The sequence below is a fragment of the Myodes glareolus genome, chromosome 7 (genome assembly GCF_982192425.1).
Source record: "Myodes glareolus chromosome 7, mMyoGla1.1, whole genome shotgun sequence".
Taxonomy (NCBI): domain Eukaryota; kingdom Metazoa; phylum Chordata; class Mammalia; order Rodentia; family Cricetidae; genus Myodes; species Myodes glareolus.
The window spans coordinates 78,616,971-78,636,515 of record NC_142032.1 but is presented as its reverse complement, the minus strand read 5'-3'; the positions used below and the strand labels follow the sequence as shown (position 1 = coordinate 78,636,515).

Below are 19,545 nucleotides of genomic sequence, written 5' to 3'. Positions count from 1 at the left end.
GTTGCAGGGGATCCAATGATCTTCTAGCCTTCAGGGCATCCACACACTTGTGGCACATGCCCACATGTACATTGATAAAAGTGAAAATTAATATAAATAAAACGAATATAAATTTAGGAAGAAAAACCAAAAATATTTGCAACTCTTAGGAACAAGACTATTGTGTCTTGTGACTTTAGATGAGGAAGAAATACATGTGTAAGAGGAGCAGGGAGGAGCCCTGCCAGCTTAGCTGAAGGACATGGCCTATCCCTTTGAACAACCTTCCAGGACCCACACTTGGGATCTGCTGAAGAAATAAAGAACAATTTTTCCTTAAAAGCCAACAAGAGGCCCTTCTGGGACTCTAAAGGTGGAAACTTAGTTTACAAAAATAACTCAAAAAGAAGCCAAGGCAAACAGGACTAACAGGTCTGAGCTAGCACCCTTTAAATACAGACAAGGTGGGGCCCAGCTGCAACAAAACCATGCTCTGGGCTCTGAGGGAAATTTCCATCTACATTCAGTTAGTTAACTGCAACCTAGCATATCAGGGGAAAAACCCACACTCATGTCCAACAGAAAAGACAACAAAGGAAAACTATGAAGATGTCTGGTACAGATATGTACCAACTCACTGATACTACTGACCCCGGGAGTCATTTCATACATAAGGGAACTGAAGAAGGAAGGGCTGGATCACCAGCCCAAGCTCCCAGAGGCTTGTCAACAACAGAAACAAGTCACCCTGTCAGATTTCTTCAAGTAAAAGGAGAGAGAGAGTTAAGGGTGAGCAGGGCAAATACCATGAGAGTTCAGAGTGTGACACCCACCCCAGTGAATGAACTCTGGGAAATTTATCACTAAGCCCTAGGACAACTGGAAGAGGTGACAGCCTTAGTGACCACAAAGAAGCCTGCCCGGAGTCCGGGAGCCAAAGGGAATGAGGGTGGGGTGATGAGAACCTGATTGGTGTAAGCCACCTCTGCCAGTCTTTGACTAAGTGGTATGGTCTCTCTGTGCCTCAGTTTCTTCAGCTGTAACAGAGACAAGAATAGTATCAGGGGAATCAGATGGCTCTGTGGATAAAGCCTAATGACTTGAGTTCAGCCTCAGATTTTGTGTTCCAAGTGGTAAAGCGTGCCTAAAGTGCCAGAGCACGGGAGGCTGTGGGAAGACAATCTCAAGTCCAGGGTCATTCTGGGCTTCAGTAGCAAGGCTTTTCCTCAGAGGGGGGAAAAAGTCTTTCTAATAGATCTCAGAGATGGTGCCTGCTCAGGAGACACTCACTACTGTTTCTCTCCTTACAACTGCCCTGGAAGGACATAGTTGCTAAGGGCCAAACATCACACTAAGCTGCTGGACTGTGAGGACCTTAATTCCTTAACAAATGTTCCACAAACATTTATTCTGTACTGTGTCCAGAAAAGACACAAACAGGACAGGTTTCCTCCACTATAAAAAGAGACACAATGAGTCTGGGCAAGGCAGCTGGCGGATACCAGGCTCGCTGTGACACAGCCCAGGTTGACAGCCTGGTTCTGCCCACCACAGGGAAGTCCCTTTCCTCTTTGAGCCTCAAGTTTCTCACCCATTAAGCAGAGCTAATTCTAAATGCATCTGGAATAGAAATGAGCTGGGGGCAGGGTAGAGCAGATGTCTATCCATTGCATGGGACAATGAAGGGTGAATTGGGTAGTCTGATCTGGCCATGGACAACAAGCACTCTAGGCAGAGAGAAGGTAAAGAAGCAATGACGATGGCACTGAACAGCAAGACGGGCTATAGAAGGAAGGCCTACAGACCAGGCAAGAGATGCTGTGTTTATTCTGCAAGCAAGATGTTTGGGGCTGTGGTGAATGTGGCCAGTGGCTTGATGGGAGGTCTGTAGGGAGTAGAATCTACAGGCAAGAGGGCCCTGGGGCCTCTCCTCAGCCCAGACCCAAGCCCAGGCCTAAGCCCAGGCCCCCACACTTCCCTTTCCTCGCGGTCCTACTTAGTCTCTCGACAGTGTAGCAGAAAGGCCTGAGGAACTAGCCACTGCAGACTCTGCCACATGTTCTTTGCTCAAATCTCCACCCCAGCACCACCCTCCTGATGATCTGAACAGTAAGCATGCTTCCTAATTTCTTGGCACCACAACAAAGGAAAAAGAATAAAGAGGTCAGGAATACTAGAGCAAAAAACTTAGAACAGTGCTAGCGCATTATCTGATGTTCCTACCCCGGCAAGGCTGACCCCACAAATCCGACAATAATGGTACTGTCTGGCCTGGTTTCCTTTTTTTAAAGTCCAGGACAAGTGCAAAGACAGGAAACAAGAGTACTAGTAAGAACACACATGGGAGCTTAACAAAGGTTTAGAAGCTCTCGTTGTTTTTAGGCTAGAATTTCAGAGTTATCAAATAGCCAGTGCAAATGTCACCTCCCTGAATACTTGGTCTGAGTTGGCACCTGGCACAATTAGGCCCCCTCAGTCCTAAAATATAGAGAAATGTTGGGAAAGGTTGCTGAAGCTGCAATGCTGAACAAAACTGCACCAGAAAGCTGACATGACTCAGCTACCTTTCCTGTTACTAGGCTGGCCATCTGAAAGAGGCAGCTATGTGACCAAGAAGTATCCAGGCTCAATCTCCATCCCAAGCAATCAGCAGACTATACTCTAGGAAGGAACAAAGAGAAACTTCTCCTTCCACACACGGTCAGCCATTGGTTCAGAATGTGCTGTCTGCCGCCACCACTGCTGACACCAGCCCCCAAAGGTGGGACATGCCTGCACATTCCTGTTAGGAGAAGGGACAAGGGCTGCTGCAACAAGCCCTTGCCCCAGCACAAGTGACTCAAATCTCTGTGTTTACACCCTGGTAAAGGTCAGCCTTCACTCGAGTTTTCCCTTTAACAGTTTCTGCCATATTAAAATGTTCCTGCTTCTTTTATGTACATTAATTACTGACAGCAGTTACTTTTAATTCTTACAGCAGGTGCCCTTTAATCACTTTTATGTAAATAAAACTGCTTATTTTAACTGTTTTCATCATCTTCAAAACACACCACTAAAGTTCTAGCTTTTAAAACCTGGAAGAACCCCAGCATTTTACACTTGTCCTTTATTCTGTTTTCCTGGTTTTTATTCTTTTCCATTCTTCTTGGCTTTGACACTCTTTTAGGCATGTACATTTATTTTATTAAATTTTTGTATTTCTTTATATGGCTCATTTCTCTCGTAGGTTGTATATTTTAATACGACTATAATTTTGCTAATATCCCCCTTCTTAATGGTCATAATTTACTTCGTTGTACTCTGTTATATTTCTTGGTTTAGTTTTTACTTATTTCAAATTTAATAGCTTGAATGAGATTTAATTCACATATTGTACAATCTACCCCTTCAGTGGGTACAAGTCACAGCCAACTTTAGAAGATCCTTAATCATTTCCACTTCTCTACCCAAGCTGTCCCCTAAACATTACAACTTGCTTCCAGATTTTCCCACTGGACTTTCCTACAGGTAATCACATGGCAACGCCACCTTCGGGTGGGGACCACTCTTTCTCACTTGTCTTATTGACAACCAACTGACCCACCACAGGGGCTTCTTGTGGGCTGCTGACCCAGCTGACTAACCTACATGTCCTCTGTGTCGTGTCTGCAACCATCTGATTTCTGGTGCTGTGCAGCAGGGTTTGAAAGTAGAAGTGTGAGTTCTACTTTATTCCTTTCCCTTCCGGATTTCAGAATCAGACCCTCAGCTCCCATAAGCCTCCGCCAGACAGGGACTGAGGAGTCCTATAATGCTAGCTGCTTTAATTCGTGTCTGTTTACAGAGCCCTTACATTTCAGTGGTGGTTTACAGTGCTCACAGTAACTGATCTGTACAGATTCTGTTAACCGTGCTCCAAGTTTCTGCAAACAGAATGCTTTCTCAGCTCGATTTTCAGATTTTCCACCTTAAGTACAGAAACCCAGGAGTGGGGATGCATATTGAAGTTAGTGTCTGTGGAACTGTTTATTTCTTAAGAGTCACAAAGACAGCAGATCAGAAGGGGACTCAACCCCAATCCGTCAGAACTGGATGTGAGCTGACTACGCAGTCATCAGCCCAGTGCAGGCAGATGTGTTCGGCCAAGTGCTTCCAACTGTGATTCTATATATTGGAAGGGAATGCCAAGTTCACTTCTATCTCTTTCCTTCATTTCCTCAGCACAATTTAATAAACACACGGCAGCTAGTAAATACTTGAGGAAAATTATTTTTTAAATCAGAGCAGTTCAAAAGAACTGCTTTCATTACAAAGTTTATGTTACTTTTGCCAAATAGATATGTCAAAGTGTGAGTACAAAATATGCCAAAATTCAAACTCAGTTTAAGGGGTTTAAAAACAATTCACATATACACAGGCACACCTGTAAATTTATATGAAGTAATACATCATCTTTATTATTTAAACCTCTTTTTCCCATAATGCCTTGGAAGAAACATTTTATGTGTGTTTTTTTTTTTTTAAACAGAACTGACAAAGCTCAAGGCTAACCCCTGAAAACTGTATTCAGCTCTTGTCTCCTGCACAAGAAAAGCAACTGTAGTGGTGATTAAATTAAATCCACAAAACAAGGACCAAGCACTTGGCTCCAAGATGATTCTCCCGGGCACTAGGAATACAAAGCAAAGGGTATGGCCAGCTCAGGACAAAGTACAAGGTCACTCAGACAAGCAAACAAACTAGGGCCGTGAGACCAATGGGAGGGCTGGTTGTGAGTCCAGGCTGCAAACCCAAACAACAGAGATGGGAGGTTATGTAGGTACAGGGGCTACCATGGCTAAGAACAACTTTTAGCAATCAAGACGGGCTTGGTGTGCACATGACAGTCTAAACAGTCTAAATGTCCTGACTGATCGATCAGCTTGGGTGCCAACTCTTTATCACTAACTGTATTCTGAGTGACGCTGACCATTCTGGGAAGTCCTGCCTTCCTAGGCCAGGCATAAGGTGATACCCCATGGACAGACACATCTTGAAGGTGACAACAGACCCGAGGGAAACAGACTGTGTTATGCAGCAGCAAGCAGGTGTCACTGATGAGTGGGGAGGTGGACCCCACCTGCCTGTCAACCACCATGAAGGAAATGTATTCCTACTTACTTTCCCTTTGCACATAAGCTGAAAGTCAGACTTCCAAGGTAAAAAAAAAAAAAAAAAAAAAAAGAAAAAAAAATCCATGTTTTAAATCCAGAACCAACTCAATGAAAACAAATGCTGCAGGCTAAACTAAACACACCTCTAGCCTGATGTGGTGATACACACCTTTAATCCCAGCACTCAGAAAGCAGAGGTAGGTCTGAATGAATTCTAGGCCAACAGTGTCAAGAGCAAATGGTCTCAAAAAAAATAAAAAAAAAACAACCAAAAAAGTCCTCTAGATCTATCCTACCCACCACGAAGCGATGGCCCCACTCAGAGCCCAGCAATCCCCATGATCACTGAAGCACCTTTAAAAGGTAGGGGCTATTACTCCTGTAATCCAGTTGAGGGAAAGGGGACAATTCTAAGCAGGACTGACTAATCTCAAAAACCCACTTGGCCAGATTTGTTAGCACACACCTTTAATCCCAGCACTCAGGAGGCAGAGGCAGGTAGATCTCTGTGAATTCTAGGCCAGCCTGGTCTACAGAGTTCCAGGACAACCAAGGCTGTTACACAAGAGAAACTCTGTCTCGGAAACAACAAAAGCACATTTGCATAGCTGTTAGTATCAAGTGCTCACTTTGAATTCACAGGAACCTCTGCCTGGAAGAAAGCTCTGGCCACAGTATCTCCCTTCAAGCTCTTCACAGAAGAAAACATCAAATTATTTAACGTCTTTCTCCCAACATCCCAGAATACTAAAATGTTCTCCTGGTCTGGATTTGCCATCTCTTACCAGGGTTCCCCTTCACCAGTCCCGGCTCCCTAGACCCCATGTTTGCCTGTGTCTCGGTTTCTTCTGCCACTTGATAATTCCTAGGACATGTGGAATGTGTATGTGTAGAACTTGTCCTCCTCAGTCCTCATTCATGGCACAACTATAGAAAGGACTCCAGGCTAAATGACCAATTCCTTCAGAATTAAAAAAAAAATCAATTTGGAGGTCTGTAGGGGAGGGGTGCAGGCATGGGTGTGCAACGGAGAATATGTGAAGCACAATTTTTTGAAGGTCGGTTTTCTCCTTCCTTGTTTTTGAGGCAAGGTCTGTGGTTATTTTGAGGCTGAATTTTGTGCTGTTCTGTCTTGTGTAAGCTTCAAGCCAATTCCGTCTGCCTTCCATCTTACTGTGGGAGTGTTGGGCCTAAGATTACAGATGCCAGCTACCATATCTGGCTTTTTAAATGAGAGTTTTGGGAATCTATCTCAGGTTATCGAGTTTTGATGAGAAATGTCCCCCATAGCGTCAGTTGTTTGACTACCTGGTCCCCAATTGATGGTGCTGTTTAGAGAAAGGTGTCAGCCACATAGCCTTGCTGGAGAAAGTATGCCATTGGGGGGTAGGCTTTGAGAGTAAAAATACTCATCTACTTCTAATTTGCCCTCTCTGCTACATGCTCGTGGTTGAGATGCAGGCACTCAGTTCCCATTCCTGGCACTATAGCTACGATTTGCTCCCATGCCTCTTAGATGAATCCTCGGGAACCACAGCCAAGATACACCCTTCCTCTTAGAGCTGCCTTGGTCATGGTGTTCATCACCACAGCAGAAAGTGCCTAATGTATCAGGGATTCCAGGTAAGTGCTTCTCCCCACAGATCATCCTGCTAGCCCTTCCTGTGGAATTCTGACGGCTCGGATACAACGGCATCCCACTTTAGTCCACTGGGGAGCCTGGGGTTTCCTGGAGAAGCTGTGCAGGTTTGGAGCTCAGTGTGGACTTAACGTTCACTATGCTAGAAACAGGACAGTCGTTTTTTAGAAGCCGATGTCCTTCGGATCTCAAAAGGTTATATTTTTGACTTTCCCCTACCCCAACCCTCTGCATGTTTCTCTGTGTTCTGTTCTCTGTGCTGTAGTTTAGAAAATGTCCCTAAAAGGCTCATTGTTAAGGACCTGGCTGGCAGCCTGTGCAGCTACAGAGTGGTTCAATTAAGATGTGGGACCTACTAGGAGGAAATGGGTAGCAGCAGCACAGCAGCACCCAATTTCAGGAGACATGGGACTCTAGCCCCACTCTCCTCCCCAGCTTTAGCTTCAACTTGGCATTCCACTTCAAGTTTCTGCACTTTTCTCTCAGTCTCTCTCATTCCACTTAACTGCTGACAACCCTTTCCTTCCCTTCTCCCTTCTTCACAGCCCCTGCTCTGCTTTCATGAACACAGCACCCGTTCCTTTCTGGGAATTAAATTTTATTCTACTTTTCTTTCTTTTTTCCTCCTTTTTTTGGGGGGAGGGCTGAAGACAGGGTTTCTCTGTGTCCTGAAACTAGTTCTGTAGACCAGGCTGGCCTGGTACCCACAGAGATCCACCTGCCTCTGCTTTTTGAGTGCTGGGATTAAAGGTGTGCACTACTACTGCCCAGCTTTATTTTACTTTTCTGTGTCCTTGGATTCTATTAGACTTTATTTTCCTCAACAATGTGGTCGCTTTAGGCCGCTGCCTGGAGACTAGCATTTCAGAAGGCGGTAGGAAGGGGAAAGCTGCATCATCTGGTCTCCAGGGAAGGGTGAGCTGTCAGATGTGTTGGAAACGTGATGAGCTGTTTTCCTTAGCTAGAAAACTCTGGCACTCAGTATGTAGAGGATTCTGCTCTTGAACTGGTCACTTTCTTCAGAATAGAGGCTCCAGTTCCAGGCCTAGGGTTCTAAGTCTAGCTGGCAGTGTTCTAGAGACTGGACAGTTCTAAGAGATTATGTTCCCTTTTAGAACAAGGTACTAGAAGGTTAGAACACAGCTCAGGGGAATATATAGGGCTTACCTAGCACACACAAGCCCCACGTCCTATCTCCAGTCCCTCTGCTGTTTCAGAGACTGTGGCTGGAGGCTTATCAAGCACAGATAGGCATTCCCAACCCACATTCCTTCCCTTTGGTCTCACCTGCAGCATGCGGCTGTGGAAGTGGACAGAGTCTAGGAAAGTATGAAAGAACGTTAACGGAGAATACAAACTAGCAACTGTTGGGAATCACGCCTCTTGATAAGCACACATTCTCCATCGCCAGAGCTCCACCTTGTCTTAGGCCTGTTCTCATGCCCACGCATCTAGAAACCCACCAGGCTCCTAACATATGGGACAGAGGAGAGAAGTGAGGTGTAATGCTTCTCCCGCAGACTGTCAGCATGCCTGGTTTTAGTCCTGTCCATATTTATCCTTTCAAAAGCATCTGGAATCTCTGATTTCCTAGCTTATTTCCAGTTGAGAGGTATCAGCCTCTAGCTGCCACCCTTTATAGGAACTTTAGTTTTCCCAGTCTGTACTGCCTGCTACTACAGCAGTTTTGAGCAGCAAGTGTTGCAAGGGTCCCTGCATGCCTGCTGCCCTGCTCCTTGTACTTCTCGGTTTTCCCCTGCAATGTCTCTACAATCGCTTTGGACACACTTGGGTGGAATGCAGAGAAAAACATTTACTTTCCAAACGTCCTATCTTGCTGAAAGCTCCAACTTTCAGATTTTACAAAGATTTGGCTAAATAAGAAATAAACAGGACAAGAGTAAAAAATAGGGAAAAATAAAGGCCTTTTGGTTGCTAAGGTTTTATAGCCTACTTGTGCTTGTGAAAGTTTCTTTTTATAAACTTATGTGCATGAGTGTTTCGCCTACATGTGTGTCTGTGTACCATGTGTGTGCTCTCAGAGGCCAGAAGGTATCAGAACCTCTGATCTGAAGTTTCAGATAGCTGAGAGCCCCAGTTGGGATCCTGGGAATTGAACCCAAGTCTTCAAGAAGAGCAGCCAGTGCTCTGAACCACTGAGTCATATCTCCAGCCTCTAGCTTAAGCTTCTTTACAGTCTACTCCTGTCAAGTATTGACTGCTTAACCTTTGTGTATGTGATGGTGTGCGTGCATAGAGGTCAGACGTCTGTATCAGGTCTAAGTCAATTGCTATCTAACTTAATTTTTTTTTGAAACTGGGTCTATCATTGAACCTAGAGCTCAACAATTAGGTTAGAAGCCAGCAAGCATCAGGGAACCACTTATCTTACCTCACATCCCCTAAGAATCCCTAACAATGAGATTACAGTAAACTCAGCTTTTACCTGGGCTCAGATTTTTTAAAAAATGATTATTTATTTTCATATGCATTGGTATTTTGCTTACATGTATGTCTGTGTAAGGGTGTCAGATCCCCTGGAACTGGAGTTACAGACAACTGTAAGCAGCCATGTGGGTGCTGGTAACTGCACTCAGGTCCTCTGGAAGAGCAGCCAGTGCTCTTAACTGCTGAGCCATCTCTCCAGTTCCCGTGAACTCAGATTCTTATGCTTTTTTGGCAAACACTTTACCTACCAAGCCATCTCCCAATCCTGCTTAGCATCTTGGAACTTTCTTACATGTAAGATGCTGATGCTAAGACCTACCTTGTAGAGTCACAAGAAGAACAAGCAGCGCAAAGCAAGCAGTCCTGTGTGATGCACACAAGCAGCTACGGTATCATAGTTAAAAATCGCCATCATTTAGTAACCTTTTGCTGTGACAGTGTAACAGTTTCTCCTGCATTTGTGGCAAAAGTACAGCATAGTGACATATAGTATATAATGCTTGAGAATCAACTACCATGCTACTGGTTTACACAGCACTATGATAATTTTAGAATGTATTCTTTCCACCTCAAGAAAATGTTTATTTCAAGTAAGCAGTAAGCCTGTACAATCCAGCCAACCGTGTACACCCTGTGCTGACTACCTCTTGATTACACCAAGAGGCCACACCAAGTGACTGACCCTCGCCATTTATGTGTGAGTACATGTTGTCCTGTTCACACTTTGAACACATCCTCATGTTATCTGACATGATTGTGCTTCAAAATAGGGCTGGGTAAACAGCTCAGTGGTAGAACCTTTGCTCCCAGCACACACAACACTCTAGGTTCAGAGGTTAAGCCCCCAGTACCAAAAAAGGAATGAATGAAAGAATGAGGAAGGGCCTGGTGCAGGAGGAAGACTGATGGAGGATGCCTTTAGAGGAGTCTGCTAGAATGCAGGGCTGCTAGGGTTCAGTGAACATGTCCCAGGTCCTTTTAGACGAAAGCATTGAGCACTAAAGGACTGAATAAAGAGTGTAACCTTCACACTCCAAGGCAGAGTGTCACCAAAGTAGAGGACAGCGGAGAAACCCAGGTGGAAACAGGCTCTGTTCTTACCTTTCTTGGTCTTACAGGGACCACACTCAGGGTGAATCTCCTGCAAGGGAAGGGACACCACCTTGGCCAGCCCAGCATTCAACATGTACTGGTACAGACGCTTGAATGTCCTTTCACACAGCCCCTGCAAAACACAAGCCCATGGGCACTGCTAAGCAAGGCACCTGGGAATCCCAGCACCGAGGAAACAGCAGTGTTCGGGACGGGAGTTACCAACGGACAGGAAATGAAGAAATACTGCAGGAACTAACGAGGCTGCCAAGCTGCATTCAGGGAACCAAACAAGCTCTGGAGCAGCACAGAAACCACCTTGCTGTGGATACAAGAGGGGAAAGAGATGTACAAAAGAGACCCTGGACAGGTGGACAGGGAGGGGGTGAGACAAGTGGGGGCAGCACTGAGAGGAGGATTCCCACCAGACACTTTCCATACTGTATCTTTTTAATCTAAGTGTGCACATGAATTTTTCTTTTTTTTTTCTTTTCTTTCTTTTTTTTTTTTTTTTTGAGACAGAGTTTCGCTGTAGCTTTGGAGCCTGTCCTGGAACTAGCTCTTGTAGACCAGGCTGGCCTCGAACTCACAGAGATCCTGCCTCTGCCTCCCAAGTGCTGGAATTAAAAGAACACGCCACCACCACGTGGCATGTGCATGAATTATTAATAAAAAGACAGCCTTCTCCAAAGCAGTGGAACAAAAAACAAAACAAAAATTTTAAAGTTATCTAAGGAACCAAAGAGATGGTCCAGTGGGTGAAGGTACTTGCTAGCAAGCCCAAGGACTTGAGTTCCATCCCCAGGACCCACACGGTAACTGGGAGAACCAGCTCCAGCAAGTTGTCATTTGACACAGTCTCTCAGGCACCAGCCAGGGAGAGGTAACCAAACACCTCTTGAGTCAGCAGAGCACATGGTCCCCACGGTACTGTAGGCCTACATTCCCTGGCAGACTCTTACACAGCACAGCTGAAGGTCAGCTGCTGCCTGCTGTCTGTTACACGTGTGCCACATTTCTCTAATGGCTGACAACCCAGTTTTAAAAAATCCACACTGGGTAAAATGTCCTGCCTCCAGCCAATCTACTCCTGGCCCTTGCTGCCACCTGGCTGTATAACCCCTGGACAAGCAAGGTATGAACTGGCTGAGAAGGTGCTCATGACTCAGGCCTGCTCTGAGTCTTAGGGACACTGGAGTAGACAGCAAATGCCTATGGATCTGGCACACATCTGCAGCCCACTCAAAGGAACCAGCACTTTCACCGTTGGGCTAAACAACATATGGTTACTCAAGATATCCAGATGAATCCCATCTGGCTCCTTCAAATACGCTGGTTTGTACATGGTGCCTGTCATTAATCTAGCTGAGCTTCTCAATGACAAAGAGCCTTTGGAAATTTATCCATCAAAACGCAAGCCAAGAACATGGTGTTGAGCTCTGGACCATCCAGAATGAGGGAAGATGATGTAGTCTTGCCTTCAGGAGACCTGCACATTCTGCCCAGCAGCAAGATCAGCAGGAGCCCTGCCAAGGGCAGCATCCACCTCAGCTATAGGCCAATTTAGTTGGCTCTCCTTGGACTCTACTGCCAGTTGCAGACTGGATATCTCCAGAGAACACAGAAAGCCTTCATGTTCAATAAATCTCAGGCTCAGGTCCACAGAATGCCACCCCCCCCCCCCCACTGTTCCTTTTTCCTACACTGCCCTTGGCACAGAACACACAGCAGCCCAGAATGAGCCCGACCTCACCTTCTCACCAGCAGCCTGCTGTCACATCCCAGTCTACCTAAGTGTTGGCCATTCAAACCAAAAGTCTGAGCTGCACCTTCAAACCTTGTATCAGTCCTCTTACATCCTAACTAGGCCACCACTCACCACTGTGAGTGTCATCTAGCCTGCTGGCCAGGATCCAGTCCTCCTTCTCTCAGCGCCTCATGCTCCCCGTTTCCTTCTTTCTGGGCTTCTCCATGCAGCCACTGACACAGAAACTTCCTGAGGTTGAAGCATCCAGACTCCAGTCTAAGCCAGACTCTCAAGAACTCCGTCATCTTCCCTTACCTCCAGCCATCCAATCATTGTTGGCCTCTGAAAGCCCCATCTCTGCTGGGGAAAGTCTTGCCCCACTGCGAACTGCTCTGTGAAGCAGTTGTCTAGGGCCTCCCACTTTCCTTGTACCCACTAGTCCCCCCACCCCCAATTACATGGTCCTATGACAACACCACCTGCCATCTTCACCCACTTCTGCAACTTTGGCGTTTGACCCAGCTCTGACTAAAAACACTTGCTGAACCACGTGCTCAGAGATAACCATGTTCCGGAGCAGTGAGGCCACAGTGCTGACCGGAGCAAGATTAGCCTGCTTCCTGTCCTGAGGGAGGCATACAGCAGTGTCCCAGTCCCTAGTGAATACACAGGGTCAGAGGACATCGGAGCAAACACTGGCTTTCTTCAGCCTGTAGCAATTTTCCTCACTTCTATTTAAGTCTCCTGAAAGGTTTTTTGTTCAATCTTCCCTTGATTTCCCATTTTTTGATCAACCGAGACAGAGAAATTACACTCTGATCCCAAACTACAGGACATCTGGGATGGCAAAAGCACTGGTTCTCTCAATATATGGGAGGTAACAGGGAGTGGAGGAACTTGGCGGAGCTGGTCAGCTGCAGATGGTTGCCATCATGAGCACCTACGGGGCAAGGCTTGCCTGAGCTTTCAAACTTAAATTTCTATCTGAAATCTCAATGTGAACAAACAAGAAAGCCAGGCCACTTTGAGGCCCCTCTGAGGAGACGGGAATGCACTGGATACCACAATGGGAAGAGGCCCTCTCCCGGTAAATGATGAAATCCAAGTCTAGCAGAGCACAGGGAGATTCCTGTCTACTGTCCTCATGTATGTGATCAGAGAGACCACTGAGTCCCCCTTTGGGGACTAATTACTGCACTAAACAACAACAACAACAAAAACCCAGATTCTGATGTGCAGCTTCCAGCTCTGTGGTTTGACCTCCAGGCAGTCTCTTCTAATGCCTAATACTGGTTCTTGGCTAAGTTCCACTCAGAACCATCCCTTGGCTGTCAGGCAGCAATGCCACTGAGCCTCCTCTCACACTCACCCCTTCACAGCTGCTACTCCTGAGCCTAAGACACAGAAGGTCAGTAATTGCTTTTTTCTTCCTGTTACTTCAGCATAAAACCACTGGGAGTAAAATTACAAGTTTCACGATGAAAGAAAATCTAAATGTCAAAATTTACCATCCCACATGAACTCTGATGGTGGGTCTGAGAGCAAACCTCAGAGGAAATGAAGTCAGTCAAGGGTAAGAATTTCAAAGAAAAGCAACATTTTCTCACTGCGCAAAAGAAAGGAAAAGGCCAGGGTTGGGGATATAGCTCTGGGTAAACGCTTAGCAAGTTTTAATGTTCGATTCCCAGCACTACAAAAAATAAAAAAGAAAGGAAAAGGCCATTTGAAGGGCTCTGGGAGGGGCAGCAAGTCTTCAGTGCACCCCCTTTCAAACTCCCCAGGTGGTGTGCAGCTTGTAGCCCCACCTCAAGGGCTTACCAGTTCCTCCCTCAGCTTGCCCAGAGTCTCAATCTGGTTGCTTCGTGTGCTCAGCATCATGGACAGCTTCTCCATGAGGATGTCATACTTGCTCCTCCTGAAAGAGATACCAGCCAGTCACCTGTTGGTCACTTAAGACCAGCTGACCTTTAGAGACGACGACAATTCATGTCCAAAGCTATAGTGACAGTGTACAGACTAGATCCCAGGGCAGAAACATCAGTGCAATGATTCTCTAAACCTTCTTACCTTTGAATAGCACTTTAAAGGTTATGGGGGCCTTTCAAGTTCTGCCTTACATGCTACTTGAAGAGGAGTGGGGGTTATTTCATGATGAAGGTTTCTCCAAAATCCAGGCCCAAGGCTAGAAGCACCTTTGCCTTTATGTTGCGCTCCCTTCACTCCATCAAGCCCTCTCCTGTTTCTACTTCTGGATCCCCTGGTGTGACTGACCCACTGCTCACCTCCCCTGTAATATGAAGTTGATGTGTCATTATAAATGTTTCCAAGATAACAGCTTCCAAGGAAGCTGATGCTCATGGAGCCTATGTCTGGGGAAGGGTGGGAGGGAAATAAAGAGGAGTCGCTCTGCCAGTTCAGCTAGCCACAGGCAACTTGGCTTGACTCCTTGTTAGAGGGGAAGAGAAAGCACACGCACGACATCCTTGGTGAGGGAAAGAACAAACAGGATGCGGGCACTGCACTTGGCTCTGGCACATGGGCAGCACTACCATGACCACTTTACACAGGGAAACAACAGGTCAGAGGCACAGGGACTCTGTCCAAACTGAAACGAAGATATTGACGTACCCTGAGCGCTTTCCCTAGCCCCCAGCTGCCACCCTGTGCATTTTCTCCATCCCTTCTGCTATCATCAGAGGTTGCTGGTAAACCATAAGCCACATGCTTGAGTGGGCTATTGATGCTGTTTGTTTTTTGAGACAGTCTCACTCTGTATCCCAAGCTGCCCTCAAATTCAGGATCTCCATGCCTCGGCCTCCCAAGTGCTGGGATGACAGCTATAGGCTTCCATGCTAGGCCAGTCACAAGTTTGATAATACAGTTACTTAACTAATGGATAGTATGAACCATTAAAATGTTAAAAAAAAAATCTTTCCAAAATAGTATTTTTAAAACACAGGCTGAGATGGCAGAGTTGGCAGTAATGGAAGATGAATTAGGACTTGTGCCATTTTGATGTACAGGTGTGAAGGGCACTCAGAATCACAAGATGTCTGACAAGAGTACAGACGGCTTTTACTGGACACCCAGTCAACAGTCTGCATCTGAGTATGCACCTGAGCCAAGTCATAGGCACTGCAATGGGTGTTAAAAATTAAAGTTATACTTAACCACGAATGCTTACTCACCACCCTCTTTGAGGGTGCACCTGGCTAAAGGGGGTAAAGGGCAGAGACAATTGGCTAGAGGAGAATCGGTTATGGTTCAGGGATGTGTCTGTTCACCTGTTTACCAGTGGCCTTTTGGTACCGCCTACCTCCACCATGAAGTTGGGTGACTAAACTTGAATTTTTGGAGCATATACAACTCAGGGCTGCTTTTCTAGATTCTGTACCTACTTGGCTATCACCCACCCTGGCTTCTGCTCCTCCTACAGAGATGGTTATGGTGGACTAGGAAGAGGCACAATTCTTGCTTCCATGCTCTTTTCCAGGGTAATTACTCACTCAAAAAGAAAACACTTGTTCACTCCCAGACTCCCCAGTCCTTAGAAGGAAATATGCTTGCTTTACAGTGAAACTATATTATGCAGCTAAAATGACACCTTCCCACACTGTGACCATTTTGATGAACCTCAATGTATCATCACACAATGATTATTAGGATGTATGACTGAAACGCTGTCAATCAGAGATCAACATAATTCAACAACTTATCCACTGCATCCAATCAAATTTGGTTTACTTCAATATTTTCTTCCCCACACTTCAACAAAATGTTAATTAATAGTGCTATTGTTGGATTGCATTTTTTCCCTTTCTTTCTGTATTCAGAAACCCTCAGTCAGGTTTTCTAAATGAGCAAGACATACTTTCATCAGAAACAAACATAAAATATCTTTCTGGAAAGTTTAGCTTTTGATTTTTAAGAACCTTAAAAACATAACACAAGTAGTTACAACATGAAAGTAACCAAATGTTTTGTTTTCTACAAACCACACCTGTCCACATGGAAGCGGTTCAGGAGCAGGAGGATGGAGTGCTGCTGGGCTCCAGTAGGTAATCGGATCACATGTGACTGCATTGTAATCAGTCCATTCTTGTTGAGGATCTTCCTGTGATAATGAAGCTTCCCAGCGTCGACCCTGCAGAAGGGAGTGTGTCATCCAGTTTGTTTTATAGTAGCTTTACCCTCACAATGTAGTTTCTCACATGCACATAAATATCAGACACACACACTGTCTAGCCTGTTAGTCTAAAAAGGTCACAAGAGGCAATGGCCTGGAACAAAAAGCCATGCCTTGGGGAAGACATGACAGCAGGACCTTGCATTTGGGGTGCATACATAGGCCTTGTAATTTAAAGTGGAGGCACTAGCTTGGCCCTTACTTGAAAGCCGTGGTGTGGAGGTCTCTCTGAAGCTCCCCTTGCCACCTAGACCGGCCTAACCGCTCCAAAATGCAGTAGGAGAAATCAGGAAGCTTCAGGTCAGGATCTCCCTCCAGGCCTATCAAGGCCCTGTAGCGCATGTCCTGGGAGGCCACGATGATGAGCTTCTTACCCCACCTGGAAGTTATAATCACATGTAAGGAAACCAAAGCACAAGAAAGCAGGGACTTCTGTCATTTCTGTGAGCACAGTCGCAGGAGCAAACTAGAACAGAAAGTGTCCCAAACAGGGTGCTGCTGTGATGGGCCTGACTATGTGGCTTCTATGTCCTGGGCTCTTTCGAGGGAGACAGGTGGGGGATATGGGCCTTTGGGCAGAAAACTGAATATTGAGTTTAATGGGCTGTTGTGGAAGCTGGAAGACAATGCTAACAGCACTTCAGACACAGAGGCTCTTCCACCTGCCTCAGGTGTTGAACCACTGGAGTTTTTACAGGATGTTAGGACTTTTGAAAGGAATGACCATGGCTATAGTGATATAGTTACGCATTAAGTTGAAAGGGCGTCATATGGAAAGAGAGACCTCAACTGAGGAACTGCCTTGTTCTTTTCATTAGACTAGCCTGTGGGTATGTCTATGGGACATCTTTTTGATTAATGAAGATACCAGAGGGCCCAGACTGCTCTGAGCAGCCCTGGCCAGGCGGTTCTGGTTATATAAGAAAGCAAATTGATTTGCAAAAGACCTAGGATTGGTTCCCAGCAACCACACAGTGGCTCACAACCATCTGAAACTCAAGTTCCAGGGGATCTGATCTGTCTTCTTCTGACCTCTGTAGGCACCAACCACATATGCACTGCACGCACATACAAGGCAAAATACTCAAAAGAAAGCAAACTGAGCAACCTATTGAGAGCAAGCCAGTTGCAGTATTCTTCCATAGTCTCTGCCTTAGTTCCTGCCTCCAGGTTCTTATCTTGGTTTCCATTAATGATAGACTGTGATTGGGACATGTAAGCCAAATAAATCCTTTCTTCCTAAGTTTCTTCCCAAAGACCATGGTTACAGTGGTATATTATTTGTGCTTTAATAAATAAAGCTTGCCTGAAGGTTAGTGCAAAGCAGCCGTACTAGTCAGTCATAGAGGCCAGGCAGTGGCCATACGAGTTAACCATAGAGGCCAGGCGATGGTGGTACAAGCCTCTAATCCCAGTACTAGAGAGGAATACAAGCGGGGAAGGCACAGTAACTCACTCTCTTTCAGTCTGAAGATTTCAAAGAGGTAAGAGCTCTCTAGTGGCTTGGCTGCTTTTTCTTTTTTCTTTTACTTTTTTTTTTGTTTGTTTGTTTTTTTGAGACAGCATTTCTCTAAAGCTTTTTTTGGAGCCTGTCCTGGAACTAGCTCTAGTAGACCAGGCTGGCCTCAAACTCACAGAGATCGGCCTACCTCTGCCTCCCGAGTGCTGGGATTAAAGGCGTGAACCACCAACGCCTAGCTGCTTTTGCTTTCCTGATCTTCAGGTTGAACCCCCATATCTGTCTCTTAATTTTTTATAAAAAGATTTACTTAATTTATGTATATGATATCTTGTCTGCATGTACATTTGCACACCAAAAGAGGGCATCAGATCCCACAGGATTACAGTTTTAGATGGTTTTGAGTCACCATATAAGTGCTGGGAATTTAACTCAGGACCTCTGGAAGAGCAGTCAGTGCTCTTAACTGCTGAGCCATCTCTTCAGTTCCCAACACTCTTAAAACAGTGTGTGCGGAGTAAGGCTGTAAATGAACCACCTTGTGAGCGACACTAATAAAGCCTCAGGGTTGAGATCACCATGTGGTCAATGAAGCAGGGATCTGAGTTTGACTCTGCTACTGAAAACCATGAAAACTTTCCACTACTGGATGTGTTATGAACAATAATGTCCCAAGCAGACCCAAAGACTTTCTAAGAGCAAGGCTCTTCAAGACGTCCCAAGTAGAGTACTGTGGGGGCTGGAGAAGACAGCTCAATGGTTAAAAGCTCTTTCTGCTCTCACAGAAGACCTATGTTTTGAGTTCTCAGACCCAACCTGTAACTCCAGAGGGTCTGATGCCCCCCCACTTCTGTCATCCTCCATGTTTTATGCTGGGGTCTCTGGATCCATAGTGTGTGATGTCTAGCTTTTAGTTTCAAGTATCAGTTTGACAAGGTTAATTAGTCCCCAGTACACTTCTGAAGCACCTGAGTATACCCGCGAGTGCATTTCTAGGGGATTAGCCGAAGGGGGAGACTTGCCATGAACAATATGGGCTGCGCCATCCCCAAGCTAGTATCCTGAACAAAAGGGAAACAAGGAAGCCAGCCGAGCACCGGCATCCATCTATTTCATGATCTGTCAAGATGTACACAGCTTCATGATCCTGCCATGCCTCCCTGAACATGAGGAACGAACTGCACCCTCCTCAACCATGACAAAATAAATCCTTCCTAAGTGTTTTCCACCAGGTCCTGTCACAGCAGTGAGAAAGCACCTGACACAGCCTGTATCATCACACTACGGCCAGACCTCACTGCGGCCTTGCCTAACACTGCAGACTGAGCTGCTGCACTGACTCTGGCCCAGCTCCAGGGAGGCCCAGCCCTCTCCCAGGTTTACAGAAAGCACAGCTACCCATCATGCCTTTCCTCGAGAGCCATTCTGGCTCTTTTCTGTTCTGCTGTGTACTAACAGCTGGTCCTTGAGGTCTCAGCAGCCCAAGTGCTCTGCTCAGCCACAGTTTTCCGTGCTCCTGCACCTGCCAGATGATTTCGCTTCTCCACGTAAACAACAAAAAAAGAGGTTGTCTTTGTAACATGTGAGTCTATACAGTCCGTCCTTAAAGACTAAGATGTAAGCCATTTTCTCCTCAAAACAGGTTCATTAAGACAAACTACAAGAGGCCAGCTGGGTAAAAGTCTGGAAACAGAGAAACAGACTTGCTGCTTATTCAGTCTTGTTCAGTTTCCACCCGCATTTCATCAGGCCGACAGCTGTGGTGAGGACTGTCCTACCACCCGGATGAGCCAGAGCTCGTCTGCATTAACAACTGCCCAGCTGCTGATCCCAGGGTTCTTGCTACAACACGTTTGTGGATTG

At 45.9% G+C, this 19,545-nt stretch overlaps 1 protein-coding gene across 1 annotated transcript in view; it reads right to left on the bottom strand.

Moving 5' to 3' along the window:
- The window catches only part of Gtf3c1 (general transcription factor IIIC subunit 1), a 66,265-nt gene that overhangs the window by 41,039 nt on the left and 5,681 nt on the right, over positions 1 to 19,545 (bottom strand). The window contains exons 3-6 of the mRNA XM_048460572.3: positions 16,426 to 16,602; positions 16,038 to 16,181; positions 13,856 to 13,952; positions 10,300 to 10,423 (exon numbers count right to left, since the gene is read on the bottom strand). Coding sequence (XP_048316529.3) covers positions 10,300 to 10,423; positions 13,856 to 13,952; positions 16,038 to 16,181; positions 16,426 to 16,602 — 542 coding nt within the window. The remainder of the gene's footprint in view (positions 1 to 10,299; positions 10,424 to 13,855; positions 13,953 to 16,037; positions 16,182 to 16,425; positions 16,603 to 19,545) is intronic.